The following is a 21385-nucleotide window of genomic DNA, read 5'->3' on the forward strand; positions in this document are numbered from 1 at the left end:
CGTGCCTGGGTATAAACAGTTCTTAATGACATAGGAGAAAAGTTAACATCTAAATACAGATGGAGTATCACTAATGAAAATTCTGGTGTCCAAATTGAGGTGTACTTCACTGGTAAAATCCACCCTGTGTTGTAAAGATTGAATGAGGGAAAAAAATGTAAAAATGGTTCACTAGTAATTGTTTTCTAGGTAGCATGTTGAAATGACAATATTTTTGATATATTGGGGTAAGTAAAATATCTATTACTTTAACATATTTAATTAACAGCCTCTGGCTGACCTGGAGACCACCATCATCTCAGGCAGACCAGTCTTTTGTGGCTTCAGCAAGGAGACAAAGGCTGTGAGCACCCTGGCTGAACTGCCTCCCAAGGCCCTGGCTCAGGCTCAGGGTATTCAAAGGAGCAGCTGGTTCAGGAAGCAGTCCCCAAACACCTGCCTGCCCTTGGCCCCGAGTTGCAGTGGGTGGCCAGCTACACCAACGTTCCCAGCTACAGGTGGACATTCGAGAGGCAACCAGAGGTGCCTAATATTCTAGTTCCCACCCACCCTGATGGGAACAGTTACCTACTGGGTATCCCAAGTCTAAGATGCAGATAAGAGAAGGACGTTGTGATGCTCCCCATGTTCTGATAGGGAAAAGGGAGACCCCAAGACACAGACCCGCTCAGCAATGACAGCTGGCATTTAGACAGTCATTTTACCCACCAAACCCTTTAAAGACGACTTTAGAGGAATGAACCAATGTAATTCTCCTAGTCAGTCTACCTGGTGGGGAAACTGAGGCACAGAGCGCTTGTTTTTGCTTTGTTGGACCCAGGCTGTCCGGTTCCAGGGTTGCGTTCTTAACCATTCACTTAACCTCTCACTTGGTTAGAGACTCACATTGTTTTCTGCTTGGGTGACCATGCCAAGGGAGGAAGGCAGGGAGTGGTGACAGCCCCAGGTGGTCTTCCAAACTCCTCCTGACTCTGTGGTGCTCAACCAGCCCTGAGCTTAGAAACCATCACCCACCTCTCCCCAGCACCAGTAACACAGCCCAGCAAGCACCAGGAGGTCCCTGACTCCAAAGATGAGCAGCCACTAGGAGACCTTCCTCCCCGCAGGGCAGGGGGCCCAGGGAGACATTTGTCCCACAGCCCCTCACAGCAGGGACAAGAGGTCTGGCCTCCAGCCACGAGCTGCGCCCATACCTTCCCACGCCTGGCTCCGTCACTAACATCCCTTTTTTCAATTCTGAGGCTGGAGAGACAGACCATTTGGAAGGATCTAGAACTAACAGAACCATTGCATTAGTAGGGGAGGAGGCTTGGGCGGGAGGGTGCTGGTGCTGTCAGGAGGGGTTTGGAGATTCGATTAGTGGTGAGCAATCACTCAGGCAACTACAAAGAAGAAAAACCATGCTGTTCTGTTAAAACTGGGGAGAAGTGTCAGGCTGGCTTACACCAGGAACATGATTGGATCGGAAGGGATGACCGTGTTCTGCCTTTGAACATCCAGTTGGGCTGACTGTGCTTTGTCTTAACAAACTGCAGCTATGCTGGGGGCTTCTTTGGATCTGTCACTCTTGCTCACACGTGTGACCTACTGCATTAACTGGACCAGCTTATACCCTCTGGGGTCTCCAAACCCAGAAAGGCTGGAGTTACTTCTCTCCCTTTAGGACCAAAGGGAAAGCCAGTCGTTACAGGTTGTGGTATTATTTTACAGGATCTTTGTCTGTTTTTATACTTTTTGGTTATAATTAGGAAAGGCTTGGGGACCCAAAGAAAACTATGCACCTGATTGACACAGAGAAGTAGAGGGCAAAGGCTCACTGAGTCCCAGGGCTGAAGGATTTCAGTCACTCAGGCCAAAGAAAGGCAGACTTTTAAAACTTTGCCACCATGTCACACAGCAGAGGACGGACGTGCACCTGCATGTCACCTTCCACGCATGCCTGGGTTTTAATTCGCCCCTCCTCTACCACCGAATCCAAGGAGAAGTAAAGGACAACTCTTATCTCTGCCGTGAAGAAGCGGACGGTAAGACCACTGCAATACGATAGGCTCTGGGGGATGTTAAATTTCTGGAACTCCCCCGCCTGCCCGAGAAAGTGAGAGCGTGTGCGCCACGTTTCCCTGGAAGGCTGAGAAATGAGTCTGTTGCTGGCCTGCGTTCAATTCCATTAACATTTGCTGAACTTGCTCCCTGGGCTGGGAGCTGGCACTGGTATTTGAGAGATAAGTGTAAGTGGAATGATCTAGAAAGGAGAAGAGGTGCCACCTTCCCCAGGCACCCATCCATTTGTGTCACAGCCTCCAAACTCAGTACACTCTTTTTGTCATAGAAGACGGACTTTGGAAACAGAAAAAAAAAACAGCAATCGGAACCAACTCTGTGGATCACTACCTGTGAGACCTTGGGAAAGTCTCTAAGCCCAGCTGGGTTTTGGCTCTGATCGGGCTCGGGGCACCATAGGCAGGCCACACAGGATTGCTTTGAGGGGTTTGTGGATGATGTATGGTAAGTGATTGGGACGTGGGATTTGGCAGTTGCTCTTGTTATGATCCCCTATAACACTTCCTTCCTCTAGTACACGAGTGGATAGGAGAGGGCAGTTGGCCATTCATTCCACATTCATTCCATCCCGGGCATCCAGATGACTCTGAGGGCCCTTAGCCTTCTTCTCCAAAGGACCAAGTCCAGTTTCCCCAGGGCTGCGCCTTCCCTCCTCCCTCTTCTGAGCCTTGTTAGAACCCCTCTCACTCACAACCTGCCTGCTGGCTTCCCTGGCTCTGCAAAGATGGCGACAGGTGTTCCTGGAGAGGAGAGGTGGGCTGCAGTTGCCATGGCAACGGGAGTTTCTCTAAAAGAAGAGGTTCTGGTCTCGGCCTCATGGCTTGTCTGGGCTGTGCTTTATTTTTATTTATTTTTTTTTGCAGCTACCAGGTGTTAAGATGAGACACCTCCATATGGAGGGTCATGAGTCCCTCAGTCAAAATCCCAAGGGATAACTGTGAGGATTTGGCTCCAAGAAAACTCACAGGGGCAGAAACACTGGACTTTCACGGAACCCATCTTCTTGGTCTGCCATAGAATTCAGACCACTGAGTGGGGGAGGGGGAGGTCCAGGTGCCTCCTGTAGAGTCCTATTCACAGAGAGGTCTTGCATGGAGCCCTTAGATCCGGTTGGAGAAAACTACCTACCAGGTCTTGGGCAGCAGAAGGTGCATGGGATCAGAATCAAATGTCTGGGTTCCAATCCCAGCTTCCTCCTTACTCTGGTGTGACCTTGGGGAAATCTCTTCATGTGCCCAGCTTACCTCCGTCACCTCATGGTTAGGAAAGCCTCATAGGACTGATGCAAACTCACAAGACAAATCCAGCTCCTGGGCCTCCGTAAGTGCCCAAGAAGATAGGTGCATGTGCTCACCCATGCACGGAGGGTGGAAGAGCAGATCACAAGCTCCATATACAGGATGAAAATGTCTTTAGAATATGATGCATTAAAAAGTGCTGACAATAGGGGCTGGGGCTCAGTGGTAGGGCACTTGCCTGGCATATGTGAGGCACTGGGTTCGATTCTCAGCACCTCATATAAATAAATAAATAAATAAATAAATAAATAAATAAATAAATAAAGGTCTATCAACAACTAAAAAATTTCTTTAAGTTTAAAAAAAAGTGCTGATAATAAATAAAGTTCAAGATCCTTAATCCCCAGACTCCTTTATGTGATACATGTATCCCAGAAAATAGGATAGTCTCAGGGATGTCCACTGTTTGTAACAGAAGAAAATTAGAAGTACGGTAACAATAGTCCACCGGTTGGAAATAAATATACTGTGTTGTATCATAGACTGGATTCTCCCGTTAAATGAATGAACTAGATCTCCCCTCGCCCCTACTTAGATGGATGTTGGAGACAATGATAAGTGTAAGTTGTAGAAGATTCTGCAGGAGAAAACCATCCACCCAAAATTGGAAGCATCATTGGAAAGTTTTTTCCTTTTTGTCTTTCTGTATTTTCTTAATTTTGTGACAATTTAGAATATATGATTTTTAGTGATCAAAATAACAAAAAATAATTTTTTAAAACACCCATATGTGGAAAACATTTGTAAATTGAGCCATGCCGATGTGCTGTGCCAGCGATCTTTGTGCCCTGCTGGGAAAACCATGGCAAAGCTCTTAACAGCACTCAGAGGTGAACATGATTGTTATCACCACTATAGACGGGAGAATCTAGGATTCAGGAGGTGAAGGAACTCTAGAGCTCATAAGAGGCAGAGTGGGGATTTGAACCCAGACAGAGGGTCTCCTGGGCTCCCCTAATCACACCCTCTCATCACCTCAGGGTGCACGGTAAGTGCTCAACAAATCCTAGCTGCCCCTATTACGGATGGAAACCTCTAGAACTCACCACACCTTCCCCAGCATTTCCAAGGCTTGTTCTTCTCTGAGGAAGGTGGAGGCGAGGGACAGCGTCCACCTAGGAGGTCTGAGTGTCAAGAGCCAACTAGAATTGTTTCTGTGGACAGAGTCACAGCTACTGTACTGGAGGAACCCAGAGGAGCGAGAGGTCTGCTCTGACCAGGCGGAGCTGACCAGAGTCCAGGATGTATCACAGGAAAGGTGACCTTTGGGCTAGGGCTTAAAGGTCAAGGAGCTGTCGCTGGGCAGGGGAGCAGGCCCACATTTACCAAGGACTTCCTCTGTGCTTGATACGTATTACAACCCATGAGGAAGTGCTATTTCAAAACCCATTTACCCACAAAGAAGCTCGGAGAAACTCAGCTGCCCACTCCAGGTCACACAGCTTGGAGTCCACAGAGCCCGGATTCAGACCCAAGTTTATTGACCAGATTCACCCTTCCCATGACAGTAGGTGGCCTGGACAAGAGAGAGGAGGGAGAAGGGCATGCTGAGCAGAGGACAGAGCAGGAACAAAGGCTGGAAGGAGCACGGGCCTGGTGCTTTGGGCTAGAGACTCAAGAGACTGAATTCGAGAATGAAATCCCCCAGAGCCCTCTGGGGAGGCGCGCTGGGCCCTGCAGGCTGGAGGAATGGAGGTGAAACCGCCGGCCTGCAGGGTTTCCCAGGGGGCCTGCCCCCACCCACTGGCTTTCGGAGGGGCCCTGCTTCAGTCGCCCAGAGTTGCCGGAGCAGCAGTTTCTGGGTGGATGAAACCCGGGTGTGAAAATTGTCCCCACTCCAGGAGGAGAGGCTGAGACCGTTCAAGGTGGCCTAAAACCTCTAAGAGAAGGCACCTCGAGGTGGGGCGCCCAGAGCCCCCGGAAGTCATCGGCATCCCTTCTTGGCAGGAAACATGGCCCTTCTAAGAGAGGCGGCACTTTAGCCTGGGCTGGAAACTGGGACCAGCCCCGGCTACCTGCTTGTCCCCTGTGCCCACGGGTCCCCTCTCCCACCCACCACCCACCTCCTCTCTTTCACTAAATCCAAGTTCACAGAGAAGCTGCGGATGTTCAGCCTGATGCTCTGTGACCACCACATGTCCTTAATTGCTGGGGACTGGCAGTGGCCAGTGGCCATGTGGATCCATGTGGCTCAGGGTCCAAGTGGACCCAGGGATTCAAGTTCAGGAAATGAACATGGGTTCTGGGAAGGGAGGTAGCCTCTGAACAGCCGCCGCCTACCCCGGATCACATACGAGCACACTCCTCAGTCCTCCGTAGGGGCCTGACAAGTCTCAGCTTTTCAGGTCAGAACACTGAGGCTCAGCAGCATGGGACGGTCTCCCCAAGGTCACAGCTGCTAAGAAGTGGACCCAGGATTTGACTTCAGAACTTTCTACATCCCAACCACACTCTCCCCTGTCCCATGCACCATCACCCCACGCTCCCCTCTGCAAGTCACTTCTAGGTGCCTTTGAGGAGCCCCCAGCCCTTCCAGTGCTCACTTCTCTGAACGCTTAGCCTGGCAGAAGCCATTCATTCATCCACCATTGATTCCTCACTCTCAATCAGCTCTGTGCCTGGCCCATGCCCCTGCGGAGGGCACAGATGTGCTTACAGTTGATGATGATCAGATATAAGTGCTATCCCAGGGCTGAGAACAAAGTGTTCTGGGAATAAAACAGAGGCAGGAGAGAATAATTTTAACTTCAAAGAACAAGGGACAGATTTGGAGGGGTTTTAGAGGGTGAGTAGGAGTTTTCAGGGATGAAAAAGCAATGGAGAGAAGTAGACATCCAGGCCTTGGCCCAACCTGAGCTGTCTAACATGCACCTTCCACAGTGAGGAAGGTAGGGTGGTAACAGGCCTCTCTCTGTGGTGCAAAGTCTGTAGCCCTTCGGCCTGGGGCCAGCGACACTTGGAGACATGTTTGGTCACTGCCCTAGTGGGATGAGTGCTTGGGAACCTTTGAAGAAGCTGGAGGCGGGCACCTCAGGCTCCAGCACCTAGCACCCACCGTTTTGGGGTGAAGGTCTGGCTCAGCCTCCCCCCCCCACTCACTCCAGCCTGCCCCTGTGATTGGCCACTTTGCTTCCAAACTTTGGAGTCCTGGGGAGCAGAGAAGCCAGTTTCATGGAGTTAGAAGTGTGTGGACTTTGGAAACCCAGGTGTGTGTTCAAATCCCCTGCTTCCTCTTAATGCCTGTACTGGTGTCGAAGAGGGAACAGGCACCCAGGGGCCTGGCCAGTGGCATTCTGGGAACCCTCTTGCACCACCCCTTACTGCAAGGGAAGCCCCGGATCCTCCCCACTTGAAGGCGTTTCCATAATTTTCGGTGGCAGGACCTGACCTGGACCCCTATGAGGACTTTCATGGCCTTGACTTACTCCCTGTGGTGTGAATAACTGCACATGTTGCTACAGAAGTGTGAAGGTATTTGATTGCAGTGGCTGACCTGTCCCCTGCTGAGGCATTACATAATGGATAATGACCATACACTATCATCTTTTTGAAATCCAGAGCACTCTAAACTCTACATTGCTCCTGGCCTGCGGGTTCCCAAAAGAGACTGTGACCCAAAAGGTTTCCTGCCTCTCCCCTGAAGGGGTATCCGGGATGAGCAGCTCTCAGTTACAGCGTGAGGCCAGAGCCCCGTGCAGTGGTACACACCTATAATCCCGATACTCAGGAGGCTGAGGTAGGAGGATTGCAAGTTGGAGACCAGCCTGGATAATGTATGGAGACCCTATCTCAAAAAGTAAAATAAAAATAAAAAGGACTGTGGGTGCAGTTCCGTGGTAGAGCAATCCCTAGTACCACACACACACACACACACACACACACACACACACACACACAGAGATGAGGCCAGAAAGGTCACCCTCACTTCCCCCTCCTCTGCCTCTCCTCGCCTGCACTAATGGAGAGCTTCCTCTGGAAAGGAAAAGGAAAAGGAAAAGGTGAGAGAGGGAAACCCGGCACCAGGAAGGAACAGGCACATGGCAGAGAGGAGCCACAGGACCACAAACACAGGAAAGTCTCTGGCCTTAGTGGTCCGAGGGAGGCCACTGGGGGACACTCTGCACCCTAGATGGGCAACGAGACTGGGTAAAAGGGCAGGCCATGGATCCACTGCTGGGGCACAGACTTGGTACAGTCACTCTGGAAAACATGTCCATCAACATGATCCAGAGATGCCACTCCTGAGTAGTGTAGGGTTGGGATTTTTCACTTCTGCCTGAACCTACAGTAACGAATGACCCACATACACACCCGCTACCGTAGACTGAATTGTGTCCCCCCACCCCCAAAAGATATGCTGGAATCTTATGTCCCAGTACTTCAAATGGGACCTTACTTGAAGGTCTTTAAAGAGGTGATCAAGTTAAAAGGGTGGACCCTATTCCAATAGGTGTCCTAAAATTAGGACACAAATACACTCGTAGCAGAAAGCCGTACTAAAATGAAGGCAGAGATTGCAATGGCGTTTCTGCAAACCAAAGGTGGGCCAGGGGCTGCCAGGAAACCTCTAGAAGCTATGGCGGGCTTGGAGCAGGTTCTCTCTCACAGCTGACACCTGGATCTTGGACTTCTAGCCTCCAGAACTGTGTGAACATAAATTTCTGTTGTTTGTGCCACTCAGTCTGTGATACTTGACTATGGCAGTGAAGTCACCTACTTTTACACCCAGGCCTGCCACAAAAAATAATGGCTTCCAGGGCTGGGGACATGGCTCAGTTGGTAGAGTGCTTGCCTCACATGCACAAGGCCCTGGGTTCGATTCCCAGCACCATAAAAAAAGAAAAAGGCCTCCAGGGGAGGGAGCTCAGAGGAGCTTCTAGAGAGTTCTAGAAGGGAGGGGAGAAGCTGGCAAGATGGAGGGAGATGCCATCCTTTACTTCCAATACCCATGGAGTCTGTCAGCACACAAAAGCTTTGCAGGGCTGAGTTTCGGGGTTATGACGAAGTGGCTGAAAATTGAGCCCCATAGTTGCAGGGGACCAAAAATTATCCATCGGGGTCTACAAGGAGCTCCATCTACAGCACAGAAGCTGGGGATCTGACCTCTGGGTTGTACCCATCTTAGCTCAGAGGTCCTGAAACTTGCCCAAGTTCTCAGTGGAGGCTGAAATCAACACAAATCCCAGAATCCAAGCTTCCACGGCCACCTCACCCATGTGGACGAAAACCAGCCCAAAGCCATGAGCACCGGAGATGACCGGGACACTCCCGGGACTTCAAAAATTCCCTCCTCCAAGAACGAATGACTGTGCTGTGCGAAGGTGCTGGGTGAGATTGCCTCTCTCTCTTCATGCCTTTTAATGTGGTCGCTGCAAGGTTTTTACAATAAGGATGACTAATGTTTACATCATGTCTAAACTTTCAGCCAGAATTGGGTGGGAGTGCAGAGAGCCGGGAGAATTGAGGCCAGCCTTGAGTAGGACCCCAGGTAAGTCCCCTGTTCAGGGCCTCAGTTTCTCCGTGGTCAGAGACTGGGTTGGACCCCTTGGGGTCTGGCTGCAGGAGTTGGGGTACCCTCCCGGCCCTCCACCTCAGATTGTACGTTGCTTTTCTCCTGCGCCAGGCAGCCCTCGAGGCCTCTGCCACCTGCTGCTTCTACCAATTAGTGAACCTTTCCCCATGCCAGCCTGGGTTCAGAAGGCAATTGAAGATGCAAGATGAAATAGTGTTGAATCACACAATAAGCAAATTATGCCTTTTCCAATTCCTTACTCCTGCAAAAAAAAAAAATCTCAGCGGGGGGCTGCTCAGCCCCTGACACCCCACACTTTGTAACAAAGGAAGAGCTCACTCGGGCTTGGACAGGCAGGCTGAGCACCGACGCCTTCTTTCTCCACGTTTTATGTGTGTATTTGGGTCTATCCTGTTCCCTGAAGTAGTATTGGTTCCAGACATATGGTAGCGAAGGAAGATTTCTAGATTTAAATAAACTTAGATTTGAAAAAGGTGTTGATGTAAAAAATACTCGTTGAGTAATTTTGTACACACGAAGGGAAGATCGCATCACAAACTCCTACGCTCAAAACTCTCTGATGATTTCTCCTTTCCCTTGAAATAATCCTAAACCCCAGTACCTATGCCCCCAACCCTGCCAACCCCGCCAACCTCATCTCCCCCATTCTCCCATTCCTCTGAAATCCCCTCTAGCAGGTCGACCCCCTTCCTTTCTGACATTATGCTACTCTAAAAATGTGTTTACTTGCTTGTTCACGTCCCTCCTTCAACTACAAGCTCCTTGAAGACTAGGGCTTTGTTCCATGACCTCTGTGACTGAAAATGGCACCCACACATGATAGCAGAGAGGTGACAAATGAGAACTGGCCATAGTGGCGGAGAGGAATGGAGCCAACCTCCAAAATCTGAGGCAGGGCAAGATGGTGGCCTGCAGGAGCCCTCCTACTTGACTCATTCCTACAAGCCTTCTGCTGGCTCCCACCCAGGATCCAGCCAAGGAAACCCAGTCAATAAAAATAAATATGGAGGGGATGATGGAGCCGAATGACATCACTGCCAGGTAACCATAGTTAGAAGAACCGACTCAGGTTAGGATCATTCATAATGTCACAACTGGGGGGAGGGCACCAAGATCTTTACCTATTCTCCAATAATTTACCAACAAGATACGTGTTGATTACAAAAGGGGCCAAGAGAAACTTTACAGTGGAGACCCTCAGCAGATGACACCTTAGCCGGGATATCAGTTAGGCCAAGCAAAAAAGGACAAGTGATACCACACACTTGCTGACGGTGCCCAGAGAAGGACACACATCACATCTGTAGTATTCCTTCCTAAAGAGGCATGATCTAAAACTAATTAGGAGGAATGATCAGACACACTCAGAAGGGGGGCATTTTACAGAGTACCTGGCCCGTATGCTTTAAGATCAACGTCATCCAAGAGAAAGAAAATCTGAGGAAGTGCTCAAGATCAAAAGAGAAGAATGAGAAGTGAGAATTAAATGCAGCACATTGAACAGAATTTTCTTTTGTCGTAAAGGTTATTATCTGCTGGGTGTGGTAGGGTGCGTGCAAGTGATCTCAGCTACCTGGGAGGCTGAGACGGGAGTTCTCAATTGAGACCAGAATGGATTAAATAGCAACTCGGTCTTGAAAAACAAAAAAAAAAAAAGCAGCAAAAGGACAAAATCAAAATGTATTGGAATATTTATTTCCCCAACCTACTCTCAAATGGTCCAGGAAAAAAGTAATAGGTAAGAGAAAAAAAATATAGACATGATAAAGCAAATGGCGTTCGCTAAGCAGTCAGAGCCTGCATCTGGAACTTGCTGTGTTAGTCTTGCAGCATCTCAGTAAGTCTGAGATCATGCTGAAATAAACCGTTTAAGAAGCCCTGGGAGAACATGCCGGAGCCCAGGGACTGAGGCAGCTGGGCGGGCTCGGCAGAGCTGCAGTACAGGCCACCCCTCGCTTCCCCCAGCAGGGACATCAGAGCCCAGGGTCACCCGTGCTCACGCTGAACCCAGTCTGCCCTGCCACCTTGCAGGGAAGTGGGGAGCTGAGCATGCGTGGGGTACCGCGTGGGAAGAGGCCCTGGTGGGACCTGCAGAATCGGCTTCTCACCGGGGCTCTGGACCTCAGGAGCCCCCCTTCCCACGTGCAGCTGGGTTCTGACAAATGAGAGGACCCGACTGCTGGCTCTCTGGGTTCCTTCCAGCTTGGACGCTGCTGTGTTCCTAGAAGCCCATCTGGGCAGGGCCACGCGTTTCTCTAGTGGTTTAATTCCTTGGGAGAGCATGATCCCTGGATGGGAGAAGGGATGCGAGGTGCCTGGCACAGGGGGGGTGGGCAGCTGGCAGTCGATGTGCCACCCTTCCCCCGCCTCTGCCTGCCCCCAGGATCCCCTTCTGGAACTGACGAACACGCAGCAAAAAAACATACTGACAGGCGCATAGAATCTATCCCCAACTCCATTCAGAAAGAGGCAGCTGGTGGGGGTGGGCCAGTGGCCAGTAGGCGACTCGGGTCCCAGGGCGGTAGCCGCCGATCGTACTGCTTAAGGTCTCTGGGCAGCAGTCTGCTCTTACATAAAATGGACAGAGCTCAGCTTTGCTTCTGAAGACAGTGACCGTACCTCCATGTCCAGCCTGAGGCAGAGCAGGAGGTGACCTCCGCAGTGAAAGTGGGGTGCTCGGGTGGGCTCCCCTGAGCCACCCCCAGATCTGAGGCTTCTCTTCACAGCCTGTGCCCCACTCCTAACCCCTGTGGTGATGTGGCCCAGGGGGGACTCCAGAGGGGATCTGGGCATCTACTGGTGCCACCTGGAGTCCCCCCCAGAGGTTAGGAGTGGCCGGAAGTGTAGAGGCTGGATCTTCTACTGTGTGCCCAAACACAGGGGAGACCCAGGGCACCCTCCCTTGCAGAGGAAAGCAAGAATCACTTTCCTGATTTGGGGACCTATCCAGGATCACCCAAGGGACAGAGGCCCAGCCACTCAGCCTCCTCCACCCAACACCCTGCCGGGCGCCTCATGGCCTCTCTCAGGCGTGGTTTTCAGGCAGAAGGCAGTGGGGCCGCAGGAGCCCATGAAATTGTGGGTGGAAGCCTGGGCCCCTCTCGGTTCTCCCTCTGCAGCCCCATCTCGTGAGCTCTTGCCCTGGCTGTTGTGGCCCAGGGGGTCTCCTAGCAGGCCAGCCTTCCCAGGAAGCCCCGTCTTTCTCCAAGTGCCCCACCGCCCACCTCTCATGGAGCTGCACCCACCCCTGGGCTCTGAAGACTGCCCTTGACACTGCTGCCCAGCTGGGGAAGCCGAGGCTCAGTGCAGCTACCCAGGCTGACCGCGACAGAGCTGGCTCTACACGGGTCCTTGACAGCCCACCCAAGGGTGGGTGGGGTGTGGAAAGTATCCAGAGACCAGGGCGAGGACTTTCCTGCAGAAATCTTGAGGTGGGTGGGGTCCCCTGCCCGATTTCTAGGGCTGAGAAAGAGCATTGGCTTTGGAGATGGAGGTCGAGTTAGAGACCTGGTACCTGCTACAGTCCAGGAAGAGTCCCTTCACCTCCCCAGGCCTCAATCACTCAATCAGTAAAATGGGGATAGTTGATCATAAATCCATGAGAAGGCCGTTTTATGTTGTGCCCTGAGGCCACTGTCCCTGCCACTGCCCGGGTAGGTGTGCATCTTGGGTGTGCACATCGCTCAGTCGGTCTCGGTGTGTGGTGTTCTCACGGCTGTCAGCCCATGACATCCTCACGACACACCAGCCGGGAGGAGCCTTGACTGCAACTCCCTGGAAATTGTGGCCTCCCGCACCCAACAGGACCCCTGAGATCAATGGGGCTGGCCGATGGTCAGTCCCCACAGCCAGCCCCTCATGGGCTATCCCACCTTCGGGTTTCTGCTTACATGGGTCTTTCTGCCTGAAATCCTTTTCCTTCCCTTAACTTTTAATTTTGAAATTATAGAAGGATTATAACAAGAAATTGCAAAACTAGCGCAGAGACATGCCGTGTATCCATTGCCCAGCTTCCTGGTTACGTGGCTAGAGCAGGTGGCCAAGACCAGGAAGTCGATACTGGCGCGTGACCAGCTCCCACACCAGTTCTCGCTCGCACTCCTTTTAAAATGCCTTTGTGCCCAGAATGTTCTCGGCACCCTTCTCTGCCCTTCTCTGTGTACTAACACCTCCTGTTCCTCAATGCCATACTCTATGAGACAGCAATGTCCCCCTTTCTGAAAAACAGCCTTGTCCCGTCCTCCCTGCCCTGACTCCCAGCTCCCTGAGACACCCTGAATCTGAAGGATTTAGAGTGAGGATTCAGGAGATGTACAGACATGGGCTTTTAAATTCAGCATCAGGTACCACCGGGGATGAGCTACATAACTCTCCAAGCCTCAGCTTCCCCACCCTCTAAATGGGGGCCATAGTTCCAGCTCGGCGGGGTACAGGGTCGACGAGTCAACCCAAGGTGGTGCCGTTCTTCCCTCCACAGACTCTGGCTTGGAGGAGTCCCGGTGTGGGGTGAGCCTTCCAAGGAGAGACTTGGAGAGTGGTGAGTCCCTGCAGTGAGGGAGGTAAGCTGCCATGCCTATGCTGACCCTGGTCACACGAGAAGGTATTCCATGGAAACCTTTCATATCTCAGCGCCAGCCCGGGGCCTGGCACACAGCAGGTGCTGAATAAATGCACAGAGACGAAGCCTCCCCTCAGGTAAGCTTTCCCTTGGCTCACGGCGCCTCTTTGACTTTGTCTTCCTTCTTGGCCCTGATCCACTTGGCAACTGGCAGGAAAGCGGGGCCACGGGGACCCAAGCCAGGCCACTCCCTTGTGACTGAGGAGCCCTGCACTGCCTGCGGGAGACTAAGCCCAAGTTCTGGCACTTACCAGCTACATATTTTGGACACATTTCTTAAGCCTCGCTAAACCTCAGTTTCCTCATCTATAAAATGGGTTTGCCACGTGGGTCAACGAGCTCATCGTGCAAATAGTGTTAACTACCAAACCCTGTGTTCCTCTGCACAGGGATTCTTTGACCTGGTCTTGCGACATTTATAAGCTAACATTTTTTTTTTTTTTTTTTTGAGCACTGCATTTTGCTTGGGTATTTTTCAGAAGCATTATCTAAATTGACTTTTACACCCTGGTGAGCTGGGAGTTTTATCTCTCACGTGCAGCACAGAATCAACCTCAGGGTCATGCAGACTAGAACGGGAAACCTAAGCCCGCCTGACCCCAGGGTCCCAGCTAGGGTTGTGATACTGGGCCCAACCTAGGGCTAAATTCTGCTGCTCACAGCCAGCCGCCCTGCTCCACGCCTCTGAGGTGCCCTGGATCATACTTAGAGGGAAAGGATTTTTAGGCAACATCCTTAGTGTTCAATTTGCCCACTTTTTTTCCAGGGAGGCACTGGGGTCAGAGAAAAGAAGACACGTGTCTCAGATGACCCTGCAAGTGAAGGTCAGAGATAGTTTCAAAACTCCATTCCTATCTCCCCCCCCTCCCAGGGCTCCTTCTCTTCCTCGGTTGCAGGGGCTCCGTTTCCCAGAGCTGAAGTGGGGAGCATGGTTTGCATACCACCCCCAACTTCACGGCTCACCAGGGAAATGCAGGAGCTTGCTAGGTGTCTGGGGCCTGCTTGGTCTGTGTCCCTTCCATCCAGAATGTCCTCAGGCCGCTGGGCAGGCGGCCTCCCCCTGAATCCTGTACGGGGGCATGGTGCCCAGCCCCTCTGGATCAGTGTTTTCAAAGCAAGAAGCGCATACTCCAAGGTACGAACAATGGTCAGGTGTCACCAACCAGACACATGTGCCATTAAGTTACGTGAGGAAGTAAATGTCCCTTTATCTTTATTTCAGCCATTATGATGCCTTTCCATACCCACACCACTCCATTCCAGCAAAAAAAAAAAAAATAGCAAAGCATCCGGCTAGGATTAAATGACATGGTTTTGGGTCCATTAAGTTTGTCTTCACCATTACCTTCATTATTGCTGCTTTACATTTGCTTTCCTTTCGAGTGAGCCATATACAGTTTCTTCTAAAATTAAATGTATTTACACTTTAAAACATCATTTAAGCCAGGCATGGAGGCCCATTCCTATAATCCCTGTGATCCAGGAGGCTGAGGCAGGAGGATCACAAGTTTGAGGGCAGCCTGGGCAACTTAGTGAGACCCTGCCTCAAAATTTAAAAAGCAACTAAATAAAATAGGCTGGGGACAGAGCTCAGTGGAAAAGCACTCCTGGATTCAATCCCCAGCACCACAAAAATAAATACAGCAGTTCATCAGTTGGTTAGTTCGTTAAACAAAAATAAAACAAAGCATCAATTAAAAGGAGTGTTAAGTGGATTGTGAGGTAAAGGAGGTTTAGAATGAGAGGCCCCGGGAAGAGCGCTCTGGGCCACTCCCCATGCTCTGACCCTGCACACCCCAGGCCAGGTAGACCACTGCAGAGGATGAGGGGAGAGTCAGAGGACACTGTGGCTGGCAAAGCAGACAGGAGCTGGGGACACCAGCCCCACAGGGTGCAGGCCTAGCACCCGGCGTGGGCGTCGAAGTCAGTGGTTTCACGTCTGTGGTCCAGGCCGGGGGAAGGTGGCCTCGTACCTGGGTGCTCTTCCTATTAGGCAGCTCTCGGAGGCCCTCCAGCCCCCATCCTGAAGACTCAGTAGGGGCCACCTGCCTGTTTCTACCTGTCCCAGGGAGAAGGCTGGTTCCTTAGCCTCAGACTCCAACAGCTAGAGCCCAGTACAATTCCTATTGGGAAATGGCTGAACACGGAGGCAGTGTATCTGGCTCATTCCAGATCCCTCTGTGATCATCTGGGTCAGTGTACCAGTCCCACCACCCTGGATGGCCCTTGCAGTAATGGCCATGCTAACTGTCCTCACCAGTCACCGACCTGCACCTAGACGGCCACACTAAGCTGGTCCCACATTATGGATACACCTGCGACACCTAGTCTTTTATTTATTTGTTTATTTTTGGTGCTGGGGATTGAAACCAGGGCCTTGCACATGCTAGTCAAGTGCTCTGCCGCTGAGCCACATCACCAGCCCAAAGACAGAGTCTTGCAAACAGGAAGAATGCGCAAAAAAAAAAGGCCAACAGAAAATGAATGTGAGCATTTGATTTAATCCAAATCAAATGGGGAGCCCCTTAGCATGAGGAGACAGATGAAGAGGATTGGGTTTGTGTCATTTGGATGCAGAGATTGGGGGTCGAGGGACCAGCCCGCTGGGAGGGCACGAGCTGTCCCGAAGGATGCAACATGTCCGTCAGCAGAAGCATGGGGGGACTGTCTCTTAATTTTGGCAAAACAACAAAAAAACTGACCTGAACTCAAGTCCACTGAGATGGAAAATTCCAACCTGCTTGGGATAACCCAAGTCACCTGATTTCACAATTGATTTCTCCTTAGTAGGGGGCTTTTAATCCCAGGAAGATTAGACTTTAGAAAGTGGAGACAAGAAAGTAAACAAAAATCCCTAGGAGCTGTACTTTTTTACTGAGTGGGTCAAGTTCTGTGTGTTGGGGCCTGAAGTCCTGTGTTTGGGAGGATTTAGAACCTGTAGAGGTTTTCACAGATGTGATGGAGTCACCGACTTCAATTCAAATTTCAAGTTTAACATTTAGGGGAACTCCGTCCTCAACGCCTGTGAGTGCCATTAGAATATTTACCAGATCTGCGTAGTCGGGACCCATCTCAGTTTTTTAAGAACTAAAAGCCTCCTCTGAAATTCTTGGGAAGGTCTTTTCGTTTTGCTTTTGCGGTGCTGAGGATGGGAGCCAGGGTCTCCCGCGTGCTCAGCCAGCTCCCCACCACTGAGCTACACCCCCGCCCTTGTTTTCTATTCTGTAAGAAAATGGGATCCATGGAGCTGGGTGTCCCCAGGTGGTAGAGAGCTTGTCTACCACTCCACTCAGACAGCAGTTTTGGGTTCCATCCCCAGAACCACAAAATTAAGAATTAAAAGGAAGAAAATGGGATTCATTAAATTCATAAATGCAATTTAGAATATCAAAGGCAGTGTTATTTAGTATAAATATAATGCAAGCGACCTGTGTATTTTAAAGCTTGCTAGTAACCACGTTTAAAGCAAAAAGGGAGGCAAACTTGATTATAGTAACCCTCCATATCTAAAATATTGTCATTTAGACATGTAGTTCACAATTTATTAATGAGATAAATTACTCCTTTTTTTTTTTGTACTGAGGATTGAACCCAGGCCCTCAAGCATGCTATGCAAGTACTTTACCGCTGAGCTATATCCTCAGCCCTTTTGAAAAAAATTTACTTTGATACAGAGTCTTATTACGCTACCAAGGCTGACCTCAAACTTGAACTCCTCCTGCCTCAGCCCCCCAAGTAACTATGATTACAGATTAAATCCTTTCTTAGAACTCACCTTCAGAATCTGCTATATATTCTACACTTTACATGTCTCAATTTGAACTACCACATTTTAAGTGTGTTTCTAGTGGCTACCATGTCGGACAGCACAGATCTAAGGGAATTCATTAGCTGCAGATGTCAAGGATATGTATTATTTAAGGACGCTTACTCTGTTCAGCTTTGTTGGTTCAAATATTAAAGACTTTATGAAAGTCATTGTTAAAAATCAATGGGCTTATTGATAAAATGATGTTTGTGTACTGAATTTGCAAGTTAAGGGGGAAAAACAGATTCTTAAATTTTTATTTTTTATCCATCTGTTTTTTTTGTTTTTGTGGTACAGGGATCAAACTCAGGGCTTCACACATGATAAGTAAGTGCTCTACCTATAAGCTACATCCCCAGCCCTATCTTAAATTTTTTAATAAGAGGCAAATATTTTTTTCTTGCTTTTCCTTTTGCGCGAGGCCGGTCATAGAACCCAGGGCCTTGTGCATGCTAGGCAAGTGCTCCACCACTGAACCATAGGCCCAGCCCCAAATATTGTTATTTTAAAGTAACCACAAACTGCCTTTTCAGCACACAAATGCAGCCCTTAAGGACCTTACCATCTACGGCACTGATGGGATTAGAGTCATGGGCCTGGTTCTGTGTGACCACCTCAGAGAGTTGGGTCTGCACGGGCCCTTATGAGTTCTACCCCAAACACTCCCATTCCACGGACAGGGAAACGGGCCCAGAGGAGACCAGCAGCTGGCTGCATGGTGAATTAGCGGCAGGACTGGGCCAAAGCTTCAGTCTCCTGACCCCACCCACCCTCCCCAGTGAAAGTTCCTTCTCTCTGCCCCCTTCATCCCCAGTTGACACATCAGGAAACAGAGGCACACAATCGGAGGGTTCCGGACTGAGGGCTGCAGGGAGCAACAGCAGCAAAATCAGAAGGCCTAGATCCCTAAAGTCCCCGTCACCCAAACAACATAAAGTCCCTGCCAGAGGCCACTCCAGAACCCAGGCCACCTGGGCAGAGCGAGAGCCGTGGGAGACCCGGGCTGGAGAGCTGGAGCAGGGCAGGAGGTCTGCCGGTGGTCAGAGGGCCAGACTCTACCAGCCTGAAGGCCCCGCAGGGCCAGGCAGCCCACTCAGGCTTTGGACCTCGTAGCTCCTGGGCTCCAGGTCCTGGGCGTCCCCCAGGCCTCGTTCTCGGTTTCTTTTCCTCCCTATTCTTCATCATTTCCCTTTTCTCTTTAGAGGCTCTAATTCCTTTCCCCAAACATGGTTGGCCCCAAACAGACCCCCCACATGCAGCTCTAGGACACAGAGGACCAGGACAGACAGCAGGAAGCTCAGACAAGCCACGGGCTGGCGGCTCAGCCTCCCTCCCGTCGGCCCTGGAGCTGGGATGCAAGCCTGCTTTGGGGTGCAGTTTTCTTCTGCCCAGAAAGCCCTTCCCACCAGGCTGTGTTTCTCAGCAGGAAAAATCAGACCATGTGTGGCCCTGGACAGTCTCAGGGAGAGGCTCTGAATGCCATTACATCACAGTGAGGGAACTGCAGCCTGCTCAGAGCCTCGGTCCCTCCGAAAAAACCTAGTAGAAAAAAGCGATTGGAGCCAAGGTCTTCATCACCTCCTTCACATCACCCCTTTAACAAGGAGGTGCCCTTGAGCTTCAGACTCAAGGTCCTTGGCATGCTTTCAACTTTCAGCTAGAATATTAACAGATTTTTCCCCCTGTTCCAGGGGGTTGAAGGCAGGGGTGCTTTACGACTGAGCTATGTCCCCAACCACTTTTCTATTTTCTTTTGAGAGAGGGTCTTGCTAAATTGCTGAGGCTGGCCTCAAACTTGCGATCCTCCTGCCTCAGTCTCCCAAGTCGCTGGGATTATAGGCGTGTGCCACAACCCCGCGGTTCCAAAATGTTTTTTTGCCGCCATTCATTTTAATGCTTCTCTTTACCTTTTATTTATGGCAAATGATATTGGTTTTCCATTTACAACCGTGATGTAAACTTTCCTTTCAAAACTAAACTTGTATTTGTAACAAAAAGTGAGTCAACTGAACGTCAACAGAGTTTCAAAAACACCAAGGAGAGCACGATTGCTGGGAATGTGGTGGGCCGGGCAGCTCTTAGGGCGAGAGAGACTGACGGGTAGGGAGCTGGGCTCGAAGGACCAGCTCTGACCCCCTAAGCTCTGCCCCGGCCCCTGAGGTCCCAGCTCCCCTTCAGGCAGTATTCAAGGCCTGTTCTCTTGGCCCACTGGATCAGCTGGCCCATGGGCTCTAGCACGAGGGCCCCTGGTTCTCATTCTGCTGGGAAGAGCTGATCTGAAGCCCTGGGTGGAGTCGGCCATAGACCTTTCTGACCCTGACCTAATCCTGAGTCTACTGCTAGGCCTCCTGGCGAGGGCAGAGGAGGTGGCTCTGATGGAGAGGTGGACGGAGGGCCTCTCACATCGTCTGCTCTCAGCTCAGGGCTGAAGAAAGCTGAGTGCCAGGAGCCGCCTGGGGAAATGCTGGTCAAGCCAGGGAGGCAAAGCCAAGGCCTGACCCTTGCAGGCTGAAAACGCACAGATTTGTGGCTCCCAGAGCCAAGTGGCTTTCCTTAAACCAGTGTGCCGTCAGGGGGCTTGGAGCACACACCTGCAGATGGAGACTGAGAGAAGAGACCACCCCTCAGCGCTCCCCACATGCTCCCAGCCCCCGAGCCAGCTCAATGCCCGTGTCTGACATGGCCTTCCTGAGTCTCCCTCACACCAAATTGAAAGCACCCGATTCCCCTTTTGCAGGGTGGACCTCTCCCCCGAGGCTGAGTGCTGTGTTCCAAATGGGAGTACCCAACAGGACAGGAGCTCCTGCGTCTCTGGCCCCTGTCCAGCTCTGGCTGGCTTGGACTGTCTCCCACACAGGTCCCTGGGCCCAAGAATTTAGTAAGCGCAGCTCTGTGGCCACCTGGTCCAGGGCCCAAGTGGGGAGGGTACCTTGGCACTCAGAGGCCGTCAGAATGGCGAGGCGTGGTTCTCCAGAGCATTCCTGCTTGTCTGTGCCCTCAACTACCCCAAGAGGTTGTTCCAAAGCCACCAGCGACTGATTGTTGGGAGTTCTGAGTTTGGGTTTTAGGATCTGGTGAGCCCCGAGCTTTAGCATCGGTGTCGAAAATAGGACTATCACGTTCCTTTCTCTCTGGAAGGTGAGGCTCCTTCCGTGAGCTGGTAAGAAATGGGGCAGGGGGAGTTCCCAGCCTACTGGTGGGAGGTGTGTCTCCCTCCTCAGACCCGGGGGCCCCGCGGTGCCTCAACACCTCACTCCCAAGAGGACTCTTTGGACAGCAGCACTGCCCAGCCACATTTCAGCCCCTTGAGGGGGTTCCTGGGCCCTCTCCAAGCCCCAGGGCTGTCACCCCAGCCAGGGCCTCCTGGTCATGTCTTTGCTAACAGGCTCCAGAAAGGTGGCCACGAGGAGACTACCAGAAAGGGGCCAAGAGGGTAGGACGCAGCCGGAGTGGCAAGAGGTGACAGAAGGGTGGCTACCTGAGAGGGCTGCCGTCAGCCATCCAGCGATTCCCAAGAAGAGCCACATGTCTTGAGCCATCTCTGACTGCTACGCGTGCCTGTCCACGGGAAGCACCATCCTGGGCCTGGAGGAGGACGCTGTGTGCCCGTCTCTCCTGGGCTGCCCTTTCTGTTCCTGTTGGTGTCTTTCTCTCTGCTGCTCTCTCCTACACACAAGCGACCAAACTCAGCCTGTGAGATCTCACGCCTCTACGCTCTGCTTGTGGTTTTGGTCTCCAGGAAGCCGGGCTGGTGTTGCAAGGGCTGGTGGGGGAGCCCTAGCCGCCTGTGCCATGATCCTACCAAACCCACACGAACCCGGAGAGTCCTAGAGGAACACACTTCCCCAAAGGTCTTCTCAGAAAGGAAAAAAGGAACAAAAGGGCCATGCCTCATTCCTGGTGACAGAGGGGACACTGGCATTTAGCACATGCCGAGTCAACCCAAGCTGGAAAAGTGACCCATTGTTGTCCCATTCCACAGAGCCCAGCTCTCATGGGATCAAATCCCAAGGGTGGCCTGGTTCTTGGGTGTCATGGTGGCTGGAAAGCAGGAGGGTGTGGTCATG

The 21385-nt window shown here is 51.3% G+C and overlaps 1 protein-coding gene across 9 annotated transcripts in view; it reads right to left on the reverse strand.

The window, feature by feature from the left end:
• Cd6 (CD6 molecule) overlaps window positions 1-21003 on the reverse strand; it is a 36626-nt gene extending 15623 nt beyond the window's left edge. For 5 of the 9 annotated variants that reach the window (XM_027944100.2, XM_027944099.2, XM_071616123.1 and 2 more), the window contains exon 1: window positions 20797-21002. In XM_027944100.2, the coding sequence (XP_027799901.2) occupies window positions 20797-20857 (61 nt within the window). In that variant the 5' untranslated portion in view covers window positions 20858-21002. Of the gene's footprint in view, window positions 1-20796 lie in introns of all 9 variants that reach the window. The other 4 variants (XM_027944101.3, XM_027944098.2, XM_027944097.3 and 1 more) reach the window with 2 other exon arrangements.
• Window positions 21004-21385: the final 382 nt, after the last annotated feature.

This window comes from Marmota flaviventris, chromosome 9 (assembly GCF_047511675.1).
Source record: "Marmota flaviventris isolate mMarFla1 chromosome 9, mMarFla1.hap1, whole genome shotgun sequence".
In the NCBI taxonomy this organism is placed as follows: Eukaryota; Metazoa; Chordata; class Mammalia; order Rodentia; family Sciuridae; genus Marmota; species Marmota flaviventris.